Source organism: Pangasianodon hypophthalmus, chromosome 2, assembly GCF_027358585.1.
Source record: "Pangasianodon hypophthalmus isolate fPanHyp1 chromosome 2, fPanHyp1.pri, whole genome shotgun sequence".
Lineage (NCBI taxonomy): Eukaryota > Metazoa > Chordata > Actinopteri > Siluriformes > Pangasiidae > Pangasianodon > Pangasianodon hypophthalmus.
In genome coordinates, this window is record NC_069711.1 from 11,152,786 (window position 1) to 11,166,657 (window position 13,872).

At 38.7% G+C, this 13,872-nt stretch overlaps 1 protein-coding gene across 11 annotated transcripts in view; it reads left to right on the plus strand.

Annotated features, from left to right (window-relative positions):
- The first annotated feature begins 280 nt into the window (after positions 1-280).
- The window catches only part of ralgapb (Ral GTPase activating protein non-catalytic subunit beta), a 39,321-nt gene continuing 25,729 nt past the window's right edge, over positions 281-13,872 (plus strand). For 3 of the 11 annotated variants that reach the window (XM_053230074.1, XM_053230060.1, XM_053230084.1), the window contains exons 1-6: positions 282-487; positions 3,055-3,262; positions 9,895-10,097; positions 11,344-11,510; positions 12,467-12,653; positions 13,694-13,825. In XM_053230074.1, coding sequence (XP_053086049.1) covers positions 3,086-3,262; positions 9,895-10,097; positions 11,344-11,510; positions 12,467-12,653; positions 13,694-13,825 — 866 coding nt within the window. In that variant the 5' untranslated portion in view covers positions 282-487; positions 3,055-3,085. Of the gene's footprint in view, positions 488-3,001; positions 3,263-9,894; positions 10,098-11,343; positions 11,511-12,466; positions 12,654-13,693; positions 13,826-13,872 lie in introns of all 11 variants that reach the window. The other 8 variants (XM_053230081.1, XM_053230104.1, XM_034312273.2 and 5 more) reach the window with 6 other exon arrangements.

Genomic DNA, 13,872 nt, shown 5'->3' on the forward strand with positions numbered 1-13,872 from the left:
ATATTATATTATAATACAGGTTGTAGTTAAAGGAGTTACTGGATACAAAAATGTTGAAGAAACGCTGTTCTTTCCCATTTCATGTATTTTCCAAAGTAACTAAATGCTAATACGCTGATAGGCATACTAATTGACCAGGGCTGAATCCTAAATAGTGTCCTATCAGACATCCAAGTGCACTTCTTATCTGTAAATGTTGCTATCTCACGCGCTATTTAGTGCCCCTTGGTAGTGAGTAGTAAGCCGTTTGGAATGCTAACTCGGGTCCGGTTTCTCAGGCCTTCCCTCCTCGCGGAGCTCCGTGCAGCGCCCCCTGGCGGTGCTGCTGCTGCCGCTGCTCTCTCTGCGCGCTGTGGCCAAACGTCTGCGCTGCACAGCCATGGATGTAATCTAGCTAGCTAGTGACAAAGATGCTGCAAAGTTTCTCCTGTTCATTCTGCCAGATCCATTGAAAAGACACGAATGCTTGCTATGACATCGGAAGCAGGTAATGATAGCTTATTGCTGTTCTTGTTAGTTAGTCCTCCAGCAGGCTTTGTTTGTTTGTTTTTTTCCTCCTCTGCAGGATTGTCCCGCATTGCGGCCTACAATAACATAACCGATGTGGCTAAGCTAACAGTGTTGAAGATCCGAATCGAGTTCACCTTGTCACCAAGTTGCTCCCTTTTCTTTTTTTTGTAAGAAAATAAAACTGTTTCCTGTGTTTCCTGTATCCCGCAGATACACAGTCTATTCCCCGAGTACAGGTCGTTTTGAAACGCGAGCTGGAGCTGGAGCTGTCAGTGAACCTGAATGATCCGTCAAACAAGGCTAGGCTCTTGTGCTAGCTCGGATTAGCTTCCTAGCTAATGCTGGTACCAGAGGTCCTCCCTCCCATTTTAAACAAACTAGCTACTGTTGGGAGAAACCAAATTTTTATGTGCTGTTAGAAATGTCAGAGATGCGAGGTTTCGTTTCAGGAATTAACCCAGCTCGATGTGAACACAACAACAACAACAAACAAACAACAACAAACAACAACCAGTTCAGCTCAGGCTAATGTTCGTTTAGATGAATTTTCTCTGAATAAAAGCACGCTTGTCTTATTATTAATCTTTAAATATCTCAGTTTCCACAATGGAAATATATAACAGGTTTATTTACAGGTTGTTTATTTGTTTGGGTGTGCAATAAGGAAATGATAATGTGCTGTCGTGATTAGCTTCCTGTCCTGCTAGAAGTCTCACCGAGGCTGCGTCCCAAATCACCTAATACAGTAGTAAATAGTGTGTCAGGATGGGCGTCGTACTGTGTGTGTGGACTATCTAGTACGACAGTTTGCTGTTTGGGACGGTTGCTGCGCCTGGAGCTAGCTAGCAGTGGCTACGGAAGTCGCACCTTCACTGACAGAGATTAAAGTGTCATCCACACTGATGAGCTTTTTCTACATGCTCCTTAGTGTTATGGAAACCAATACGATAGTATAATTTAATCAATTACTTTTAAATATATTCTCATTTTAATTTATCACTTCCAGGAAAGCAGTTCCTTTTTTTTTTTTTTTTTTTTTTTTTTTTTTTTTTTTTTTTTGATGATTCATCCTGTACTAGTCTATTATTCATCCAATTAAATGCTGTCTAGAAGGTCTATGTTCCGCCCCCTGGGATGGGTCTTGCTCTACAGTAGTGGCTGTTAGCAGAAAATATGGTCGTTGTGTTTTTGGCTGCGTGTCTTTTACACTTTTCAGACTTGAGGCTGGTCAGTGCTGGTATGTCTGCTACTTCAGTCTGACCGAGTGTTCAAACATGTACAGCGTAAATCTGAAAACACACAGCATCTCGTTGTCTAGGATGTCGTCCTCAACATGCAGGGGTGAAGGCAGTGGTGAGAAATCCTCCACAGTTGACAAAAACCTCTTGCTAAACTCTTGTCACTTCTTTATGTTTGGCTAAGTGGCGGTCAGGTTTGTTTAGACGGGACGGGTGTGTGTGTGTGTGTGTGTGTGTGTGTGTGTGTGTGTGTGTGTGTGTGTGTGTGTGGCATATCTCGCACACTATTGGCTTTAGTTAAGCAGTCAAGCACTTCAACCAACACGCCGTCACGTTGACTTCCTGTTTCAAATGGAAACAAGTCAATATGCGGAATCAGATCACGGCTCTCTAGTCAGTTCATGGGGATTTTAAGTCCGCTGAGGAGCCAACTAGAACATTTCTGCCCTTAATCCTGTAGTTTTTCCGCTATCTGGATTGTGCAAGAGTAGAGTCGAACAATGCTTTCTCGTTTTCCTGAATGGCCATGGTACGTACAAGACGAAGTAGCAGTCTCCAGCCATGTGTCCCTGTAACATTCTTGTGACTTTACTTTAAACATATTACTCCAGTCTGCTTCAACTCACAGCCCGTGCGTATGATTTTACTGCAGTCTGTTTACAGCAGTTATATGATTAACAGTGTGGAGAGGAGAAAAGAAAGTCTGGAAGCAGCTTGGAAAGTGTCAGCAGTGTCATTTTAGTGGTTTTATCTAGCCTACATCCCTCTTGTTGAGCTCGTGTATTCATCATTGAGCTCTATATTTTTTTGTAGTACTTTTAAGAGACGCTGGGTTCTTGCTGCAGTTGGTATTTAAAAGCTACACTTGATATGCAGATGAAGGGGCAGTTTTTTTGTGTAACCACAGGAAACCCTTGGTGTAATAAATAGTTCTGCGGTTCAAATTCATGGCCTGGACTAGTCAGGTGAACAGCACAGACATGATACATAGACTGTCTTATCAATACATTGTAATGCTCTGCTTGTTTTTCTCTGCTTGTGTTGTTAAATGACCAAAACAGTTCATTTCTATTACCTTGATTAACACTGCAGTTGTTATTTTGGTAAAGCGACATCAAAACGAACACTGTGCACAAACTCTGTTGTGAGATTGTACACATTTGGTTAAGTTGAGTTCTCGTCAAACATGACATTTAGACCAAAATATCAATTCCTGGTGCTAATGAATTGGGATTTATTGTGTCATTCTGCAGCTGTTTGATGAGATGGTCGCCTAATCGTGTTTTGGTGTTCTCCGTGTGCTCAGAGCTCAGCTGGATGCAGTAGAAGTCTCAGCCATGTACTCGGAATGGAGGTCTTTGCACCTGGTGGTGCAGAGCGATCAGGGTCACGTCAGCGTTCTGCACTCGTACCCGGCCGCTGTGGGCCGTGACGTTGCCAATGCCGTGGTGCGCCCACTGGGTGCCACCCTGGGAGCTCCTGCCTCCGAGTGCCTCCTCAAGACAGATAAAGAGGTATGCTGGGACTGTGTGTGTGTGTGTGTGTGTGTGTGTGTGCGTGTGTGTGAAAATACCGTATATTTAAACCGATCGCAATACACCTATGCAGCTCTTTTAACAGCCGTCAGTGTTAATTAAAATTCATGTGTTAAAGCATAGAGAAGAGTTACTCTAAATGAGAACCTGCTGCTCTAGCTAAGGCTGCAAAAAATAATTTTTTAGTCGATTATTTGTGTAAATTAGTTGAGAAATAAGTGATTAATCAGTTTATAAATGAGTTTGTTTATTTTTTTTATTTTTTTTTTTTTCCAGTAATATCATTTAGAACTAAATTGCGTTTAATAACCTTTCACATCATGTTACTCTAATGACCTTCTCCACTAGGGCTAATGTAGTGATTATTCCCTCTTCCCAATAACAAAAACGAATTTAAATTACAAATAAAGAATTTCTTCTGAATTCTTTGAATAAAAACAGAAGAAAATTGAGGATTTCATTGGCGCTCTATCTCTATTTAAACTATACACTATATTTCACACAGACGTTGCCTCATCATTAATCTTAACAAGTCAGAATGAAACACACTAAACTTACCCGCCTCATTAAACTATGAAATTGCCACACATATTTCACTACTACGTCAAAATTCAAGCCTCTTCCATGAAATGCAATCTATAACGCCAGCTGCTGAGTATATGGAGCAGGAGCTTATGTTTTAAATGTTTGTGCGTCGCTGATGTGCTGCTGTGAAAGGCATCTCCATTTATTTATTTATTTATTTATTTATTTATGTTTTGCAGACTGCACTGTACCATGCTTTTATTTTTTTGGAGTGAAATTACCAGTGTTTTTTTTTTTCTCTTTCTATTGGCACCTTGATTCAAAGTTCTGTCCGCGATGTGTGATTTATTCTGTGATGCTGCAAGAAAAGACAGTTTGCACTCGTCTTTTCTGTAGGTCATGCTTAAGCACCAAATCGTAAGATTTTTCCACATGACTGCTTAATTTAGCTACGCAAGAAGCCTGTATATTGCAAGAGAAATCAGTTGATCTGTTGTTTTTTTTTTGTTTTTTTTTTTTAAAAAAGCTGTTTCACTATTGTATTACGTTCTACTCAGGAACAGATGCTTATGCACTCTTACGTTATTGTTTTATTGTTAGTTGATTATGTGAACTAATCGTTGCAGGCTTAACGCTAACATGAAATCAGTCTGCGTTGTTTTCGTTATTAACAGACTGTATGCTGGTGTGTCTCAATTAATCAGCGTTTGTCCTGTGATTCAATTCTCTCAGATAACATTCAAGCAGCTGGACTATAGCCTATTGTTTTGTCAAGGCAAATAGCTGCCACAACTGAGGAACTGAAACAGAACCAAGCTGACATTCAGTGTAGGTTTTGTTTCGCTTAGATGATAATTGGAGTCATATGAAAAAATACAATCTGTCTTTACAATTTGAACAAAATTCTAACCTGCTGTTATATTTCCACATACTGCAGTTGTATCATACCTTCCACACAATAAATGAATATTTATGTGACTAGGTTAAAGATCGGCCTCCGCTGTTTGAACTTCAGTGATCTATGTAGCACATGTAGATGGGTGACAAATTAAAGGGAAATTGGTGGCTCTGTTATATACAGTCCCCTCCGAAAGTATTGGAACGGCAAGGTCAGTTCTTTTGGTTTTTGCTATACACAGAAGACATTTGTGTTTGAGATGATAGCTTTTGCTTCCTGATATTTACATCTAGATGTGTTAAACAACTTAGAACATGGCACCTTTTGTTTGAACCCACCCATTTTTCAAGTGATCAGAAATATTGGAACATTAAAATATTGGAATATTTTTACAGCAGAATATTGGAATTGTGCCTGACAGGTGTTTCTTGTTGCCCAGGCGTGTCCTGTTAAGATTGATTGTTTAAACAATTAATAGCTCTGAATGTCTCCTCTTGGTTCGAGCCCTGGGTTTCACCTGCGAAGACTGCATTTGTTGTTAAAAAGGATAAACCAACATGAAGACCAGAGAGCTGTCTATGGGAGAAAAGCAAGCTATTTTAAAGAAAATCGATCAGAGCCATTGAACATGCATTGGGCATAGCCAATACAACAATTTGGAATGTCCTGAAAAAGAAAGAAACCACTGGATTACTAGCAACAAGACACTGAACAGGTTGGCCAAGGAAAACAACAGTTGATGACAGAAACATTGTGAGAGCTGTGAAGAAAAACCCAAAAACAACAGTCAGTGGCATCACCAACAACCTCCATAGGGCAGGGGTGAAGGTATCACAATCCACTGGTCGAAGAAGACTTCGAGAGCAGAACTATAGAAGCTATACCACAAGATGCAAACCGTTCATCAGCAGTCAGAATCTGAAGGCCAGATTGGAATTCACAAAGAATTCACTTCTTGAAGAGGAGACTGAAGGGAGAAACTCCCCAAAACAAACAATAACTGAAAGAAGCAGCAGTACACCCCTGGAAAATGATCACAAAAGAAGAATGCAACTGGTGATGTCAGTGGGTCGCCGGCTTGATGCACGTATTGTACGCAAGGGATATGGAGAGTATTAGTTTTGTGTTAAGTGTTAATTACCTTAATGTAGTATTTTCAATACTTTTGCTCACCTAAAAATTGGGTGGTCTGTTCTCACAGGTTCCATGTTCTAAGTTGTTTAACACATCTAGATTCTACAAAATAAAAGCTGAAATTCTGATCTATCATCTCATATTTCTCTTTTGATCTCAAACCCAAATGTCTGCGGTGTCTAGCAGAAACAAAAGAATTGGGCTTGCTGTTCCAGTCCTTTCCGAGGGGACTGTATCTTTGGGGAAAAGTGGTGATCATTCTTCCAGTACAACTCCATAGACTTGTACAATTTATACCAAGGAGCGCTGAAGCTAAAGCTGTCTGGCAGATTAACACTTTACTAACTTTATGTTGCTATTTTCCTTTAATTTGTCTCTCTTCTGTATATCTTTGTGCAACCTCTGGAACTGCTTGTGAATAAATAATAACAAATAATTGAGGATTTTGTTAAAGCCTGCTGCATAGACCAGTATTGCTGTAGCCTTAACACATAGTACTGTATATTGCGCAGGTTAAAGTCACTATCACTAACTCTAAGGTCCATGCTGGATGTGTTTTGGTAAAGGCATTTGGTATCCTGTCAGGACGAAAACTTTGTGTGGTGTATTTACATAAAATTTTGCCTTGGAAATGTTCATAGGACGCACACAGGAGACTCGTTGCCCATGTTGCCCCTGCTGCCCCTGCTGATGTTAAGCAGATTCTTTAGTCATGTATCAGTGTTAATGTGAGAGCTTGAAGCACTTCCTCTTATTTCTGTGGTTTTTATTTGTGAGGTGTGTGGTATCGCAAATTCTGCCCCTTAAATCTAGTGTCGTGTGTGTTTCACTTCATGTTGTGGAGTTTTAACTTCCCCATCTGTTATATTGTATTTGCGGTTCCTGCAGGCTTCTGTGCAGCCTGATAACAGTAGAAGGATATCCTGTGAATTCCCTTCAGCCTCTTTCTGGATCTGATCTTTATCGATTGTCTCCACCCCCAAGCTTCCACACAGGCCTCAAGCTATTTGGATAATGCGAGTCAGTGCCAGGAATGTACTTATGGTGCTTTTCTTTGTAGGAACTGTTTTTAGGTCAGGTACTTTTAGGTATTTATTAGTGGTATCAGGCACATACCACAGACGACCTTCCGTTACGATCACATTTATAGCATGACATCATATTTTCCCATTAAATTTGGTTAAAGAATGCTACAGAAGTGGTGCTATAAATTCTAGGATATCATGTTTATCTAGATTTGAGGTCCCCTATGTTTCCCAGCTTGCAGCCCACACAAGCAACTACAGAAGCTACAGGGGGCCCGTAACAGGTCTGTTAAAATACAGTTACACAGATATGGACGTTGGTAATCAGAGAAAACAGGCAAAAGGCTTAAACAACTTGCACTCTAGCTGTGGACCGAAGGTTGAAAACCACTGCCATGGACGTGTTATTTCTAAAAAGAAAAGGACTTTGTGTCATATCATGATTTATATCCAGTGTAGCATGAGCATTATTTGTCCAAAAGTTGCCCAAAAACTTTACAATAGTATATTTTATTTAAGAACAGAGAGTTCATTTTTTTATTATATGATTGTTACAGTCATTTCTCCAATAGCAACTGTGTTATATTAAATTCACCACAATGGATTTTCATCGCACTGATCTTATAGGGAGCATTTTGAAGACAAAATTAAGTTTGAGTGGTGCACACAGAAGGTCATTTGTTGGCAATGAGTAACAAAGCTTCACATTATTACTCTAGGACAGTTAATTAGTTGCGATGATGTATAAACCCTCTCCAGTCTAATTACCATGAGCTTCTTTATTCTTCATGAGCTTCTTCTCGTGCTTCTTTATTACAGTATTGTGGTCATGTTTAAGCCATAATCTGGTCTCATTTCATTTTTTTTTGTTTAAATGTGTATAAATCCACCCCATCCAGGTCAGGTACTACATTATCCATAATCCTGATGTAAGACTCATCAGTTAAGGAGGCCTCTGTGACCAAAATAATGGAACTGAACAGTGACGTGTTCAGGCTGCGACTCTGCGCCCTGTTCATGCCAATACAGTGTGGCTTTCTAGGTTAAGTGTACTTGCTAATAAACGTGCCAGTGAATTAGACAAGCTACAACAATACAAGAACAACAAGCTATAATAATGTTATATAAAATATTCTATACAGAACTACATTATAGACAATTATAAAATTAAAATAAATACTGAAGCACTAGTATTTGGGAAAGTACAGTTTGTGGACATGGGTTGAGATTGGAAGGAAATGGATTTGTTAACATAATTTAATGCTTTTGAAAATTTAGAATTTAGAATATTCAATAAAAATAAACACCTGGACAAAAAAAATGGACCAAGCCTAAAATGGCAAATATTAATCTTTTTAATGATCTTAACAACAACTGATCAGAAAATGAGCAAGAATGAAACAAGTGCACTCCTGAGAGCTCCTGTGCCTCCATTTGCTGGTTTACTTTTGCTGAAGTGAACTGTTTGTTTGGGGAAAAGCTAGAAACAGGGAAATTCACTTATATAGTCTTGTTGTACACAAAGGTAAAATCATGATAATAATTAAAATGTTTGATGTAAAATTCAAACTAACACATAACACACTGGGTGTATAAAATTTTCCAAAAATATCTTCTGGGATTTTTTTTTTTTGTTATCTGTCACATCTGATGCAGCTCATCAAGGACCACAAGATTTAAATATTTAAAGAAATCAAAGGGAAAAGCTATCGCATACTAACTTCCTCTATCTATTTGTTTCATTCTTGCTAATTTCCTGAACAATGATTTGTTGTTACGACCATTAAAAGCTAAATATTTTGCCATTTTTAGCTTGGCCCATTTTTTTGGCCCAGGAGTGTATATTAGTGTATATATAGTGTATATAAGGGCAGTATGTAAGGTATTGAGTTGGTTTGTTAAACATTGTGACTTATTTAAATATGTTTTGAACATATTTATATTTAAGGCATGTCTGTTGTTGCTTCTTTGTTGCTTCAGAAAAGCTTCAGCAATACTTTTATACGCCCAAAAAGCACAAAAGTATGTTAATTAGAACAACAGAAGCACTTTCATTTCAGAGATTAATTAAGCGTTATTGCATGAGCGATAGTGTGGTGATACTGAATATCGGCACTTTGCTTCAGTATAACCGCACACCTGCAAGTGAGATATTGCTTTTATACAGCAGTTCTATAAAGATATTAATCAGTTAACTGACATTTTGGACACAATATGGTCAAACGTTCTGTTTATTTTTACTCCGCAAGCGGAAATAGATCCCGAAAAATCTACACTTACCTTATAGCGCATTGGCTAGCTGGCTAGCTCCCACTGATTTGTACATTCCCATTAAAGGTGCATCTGGGGAAATTGGCTTTCCTTTCTTTCTTCTCATCTTCCTCTGACTAGATTGCATATTTTAAGTCAAAAGTTATGTTGATGAAAAATGAACCGTTTGCCATGTCTGCTGATGATGTCACTAACTCTGTGGAACTGGAAGTGGAATTTTACATGGAGATCACAGACAAGCGGAGTGAAACGTCCCAGTGCAGTTATACTAAATATTAGCACTCTTGGAACGCTGCTTTATAATAAAATAAGTACTTAGCGGTTATATTTTAAGATTTTCTGATGTGATGTGAGAACCTGGGAAGAATATTGGTGAACTAAAGTCTTTTCGAAGTCATAGGTCAAGGATGTTTGGTTAAAAAAAAAAAAAAAAATGTAATATTGTTTATACATATAAGGAATGTAACTTAGTGTTAACTAAAACCCAGGTAGCTTGGGATGAATTGTCACCGGTCAGCACACTGCATGTGGACAGTAGTTGGAGATTAAACTACTGAATTTTCTTAAACTGAATTAAACAAAATTGCAGTATGTACCTTTTAAAGAAAAAAACATTGCTGCCTTGCAGAGTCGGGACACATGATAGCCGTTCTAAATTAACCTTAAACATCATTTAATGTTTAACTTGCTGTTTTATGACTAATTTGTTAAATGACCTGTGGAAATGTCTCTAATCTTTCTTGTGATGTCGTCTTCAGGTGAAATGGACTATGGAGGTAATATGTTACGGTCTGACTCTTCCGTCGGATGGAGATACAGTCAAGCTGTGTGTGGATGTCTACACGGACTGGATCATGGCACTGGTGTCACCACGAGACTCCATACCCCAACCCATCATTAAAGAGCCCAACCTTTACGTCCAAACTATCCTCAAACATCTTTACAACCTCTTCCTGCCGAGGTAATAATGAGCATGATTGATCAAATGCAGGAATTCACTTTAGTAGACATTAATTTTCATGTAATCATTGCTACGGTTAAATTTTTTTGAGTATTTTCAGTGACTCGAGTCATTTGAATCAGTTCATTTAAATGATTCATTCAGTTCATCAGTTCGTTTGCCTAAATCAAGTAATTTGTTGAGTTTCTAGCACAGATATAGCCTGCATACATTTTATTATCACGTGACCTACTAATGGTCAAGTGCAACTTGCGCAGCCGCAAGCTCTACGATAATTAGTTATAATATAACAGTCAAAACAATCATACTGCAGTAATATAAGGTGGATGTAGTGCACATGTAGCTTTTAACGTATCAACTCTGTATATATCGTGAAGACACTCCTGTCTCTGTGATTTATACAGAGATCACTGACGTTCTCTGGGTACGCTTGTCGCAGCTCAATGCAGACTGTTATCACATGCACTGAAATGAAGGAACTCTTCAGCTCAGACCAACAGAGACCAAACGATACTCACTAAACTTCATCTCAGTCATGAACAAAAGGTTCACTGACTCAGACACTAATCTCCTGAAAGCGAGAGGAGTCTCCCTCATGATTTAATGACTCAAGGGGCATGGCCCAGGTTCAAATGAGCGCAGCATACTGGAAGACTTATACTTACACAATTCGTGGATGTTTAAACACACACAGATAAACGTATAATTTTGATAATCAGTGAAATGTGTGCATAGCAGCAACAAATACCTACTCATTCACTGACTGAATAATTTTTTTTTTTTTTGCAAACAAAACATATCTAAGCATTACATACAAATGATCTGCAGACCTTTTTTTGCATTTGTTATGAACAAATTACTACAAGCTTGTTGTTTTTCCCAAACCAACCGTAAGTGGGAAATAAATCATTCCTGCATTTTATTAGAACCTGTTACTGTCTCACGTTCTCTTGTCCTTTTGAATAGAGGTAGTGATTAGTATTTAACATATTTTCCAGTCCAATCCACTGACGCATTTTGTGCTGTGAATGTATGCGATGTAGCCGGATCAGCTTTGGGTGTTGGTCAGTACTCAGAACTGTGATACATGTTACCGTGAAGCCTTGATTTTAACAAACAAATAAATCCATAAGCTGTATGTTATCTAGAATGATTTCACCCCATGCCATGCTTCATGTAATTTGTGCTCGCACACAGATATGTGATGTGTGAAAGTAAAGGTTAACCGGTTCTGTGTGTCTCGCAGGCCTGAGCACTTCAGCCCTATGCACTTCAAGCTGTGTCAACAGGTGCTGTCTGCGGTGCAGAAACTCGCCCGTGACTCCTCCTGTATGGCCAGAGAGACGTGGGAGGTGCTGCTTCTCTTCCTGCTCCGTATCAATGACACGCTGCTCGCCCCGCCCACCGTGGGAGGTTTGTAGCCATGGCAACAGTGTGCAGCTCTGCCTACCACATTTCAGTCTATTTTTTTAAATTTTTTTCCCCCTTAATTTCAAAACAGTGCTGCACAGCCTCTGCTCTATGCTACATGATTTTCAAACATGGTACCCTGCTTTTTAAAGTTTTTCCACACGGCCTCTTGTTATATTTAATGCTTGCACTGCTGATGCAGTGTGATGTTATTTAATTTCATTATCTTTTAATTCCATATGGATATTTTACGGTTACATTAGGGTTGTGCGCTACGACTAATTTGGCTGACTTTTTAACGGAAATTTTGTAACTAACTGTTCAACTAGTCTAAAACTAAGAAACTCCAGAAGACAGTCAAAAAACACTGTGTGTATATGCGATGCATTTGAAATACTTAATCTGTGAATCAAACAGTCAGATCTGCTACTGAATGCCGTGATGTGACGGGCGTCTGCTTTCTTCGGCTAGTCTCTCCTATGCTAACACCTGTGATGTGATGTGATGAATATGGTTACACATGACTCCAGTGGAATTGTTATATGCCAGTTTGACATGACATAGCCTACACAAAACTTTTCTTCTAAGTCAAAATGCTCTTACACTTTGCTCATCTTCTGAGTGGACACAGAGAAAACGCTTGCAAGGTCCGAGGTGAAATGAAATGATTTTGTTTTCCGCTCCAGATAATGTATTATTTTTAAAAGCGTGACATTAACATGACAGTAATTTGAACGTAACCTTTGTAAAAATATAAAGCAAGAAATAAATGTTTAAAAAAAAAAATGATGTAATTGACTGGTATTTCCAGTGTCGACTAGCAGCAGCAGTACCGTTTAGTCGACTAGTCAGCTAGTCTCGCACATCCCTACTTATCATACTGTGAATATTTTATACTGTTTAGCCAATACTACATGTTGATTTAGTGTTGACAAGCCCCCTGTACTTGTCCCCTCCAGGTGGTATAGCTGAGAAGCTGGCTGAGAAATTGATCAGTGTACTGTTTGAAGTTTGGTTCCTGGCCTGCACACGCTGCTTCCCAACACCACCGTACTGGAAGACAGCCAGAGAGATGTTAGCCAATTGGAGACACCACCCCCCTGTGGTGGAGCAGTGGAGCAAAGTCATCGCTGCTCTCACCTCCAGGTGCAGTTATTCATGACCTGATATGCATTAGTACCAGAGATATAAAGATTGACTCATCCGTATCATATATATGTGGCAGTCTGAGAAAACCTGCTTCTGTCCCTGAATTCAGAGTTTTAAGTAGTTTTTTCTACTTAACATACTTTGACATCTCTGCTTTTAGAAAACAAATAAATAGATTTTACCCAAACCATGTGGAAACTATTTTTAATGTAATTTTAATTTTCATTTGACTTTTTAGAAACTTTATATGCTGCACACGTCAAGCATTTACTCAGAACTTGCACCTAGATGAGCTAGAGAAAATGCAGAGTGGATTAATCACCTTCTATATAACTACCAGTAGTGTTGATGCTAAAAAAAAAAAAAACATGAGGAAATGAATGAAATACTGTTTAATTGCTACTAGTGTTGCCGGGCAATAAACTGACAATGACAGCCCTGGATCAAAATCATTAGTCATGCTAACGTCATTGTAAACGTCACTAATGTTTTTCCCAAAAATATAATTGCAAATGTAGACATAGGTGAGCTGTTAGCTTGCTGTAGCCCGTCAGCTCAGGATAATTAAAACAGGTTATGATCATTTCAGATAATTTCATTACAAACCAGTTAAACTGAGAAAATATAAAGATGACAAAGTGATATTATAATTAGATATGGAATGACTAGTGCATGTGTGAGGCCTCTGAATAGCCTGTCAGTCTGTAGTATGTGAATAAAGGTATTAAGGTAGACATAGTTTTCATGGTAATATTTATTATTTCTATATCTTATCTAATACACATTACATCTAAATTAAATGAGTGCATAGCAGTTTTATACCGTATCAGCTTTTGGAAACTCAGCGTAGTGTCGTCTTTCTGTGGAATTTGAATGAAATTTTGAAATACACAGAATCTTTAAATTCAGGTTTCTCTCTCTTCACTTCTGGAGGCACACAGACTTTGTGGTTTAGATATCTGCAAAAGAAGAACATGTTTCAGTTCAGGAAAGCGCTGTAGATTTATTCCACATAATGTATGTCCTTTATCTTTCAGACTGCTGAGGTTCACATATGGACCATCCTTCCCTCCTTTTAAAGTGCCAGAGGAGGATGCCAATCTCATACCTACAGAAATGGACAACGACTGTGTAGCACAGACTTGGTATCGCTTTCTACACATGCTTAGGTATTTAGCCACACATTTGATTTAACACATGCTCTTATACAGATTTT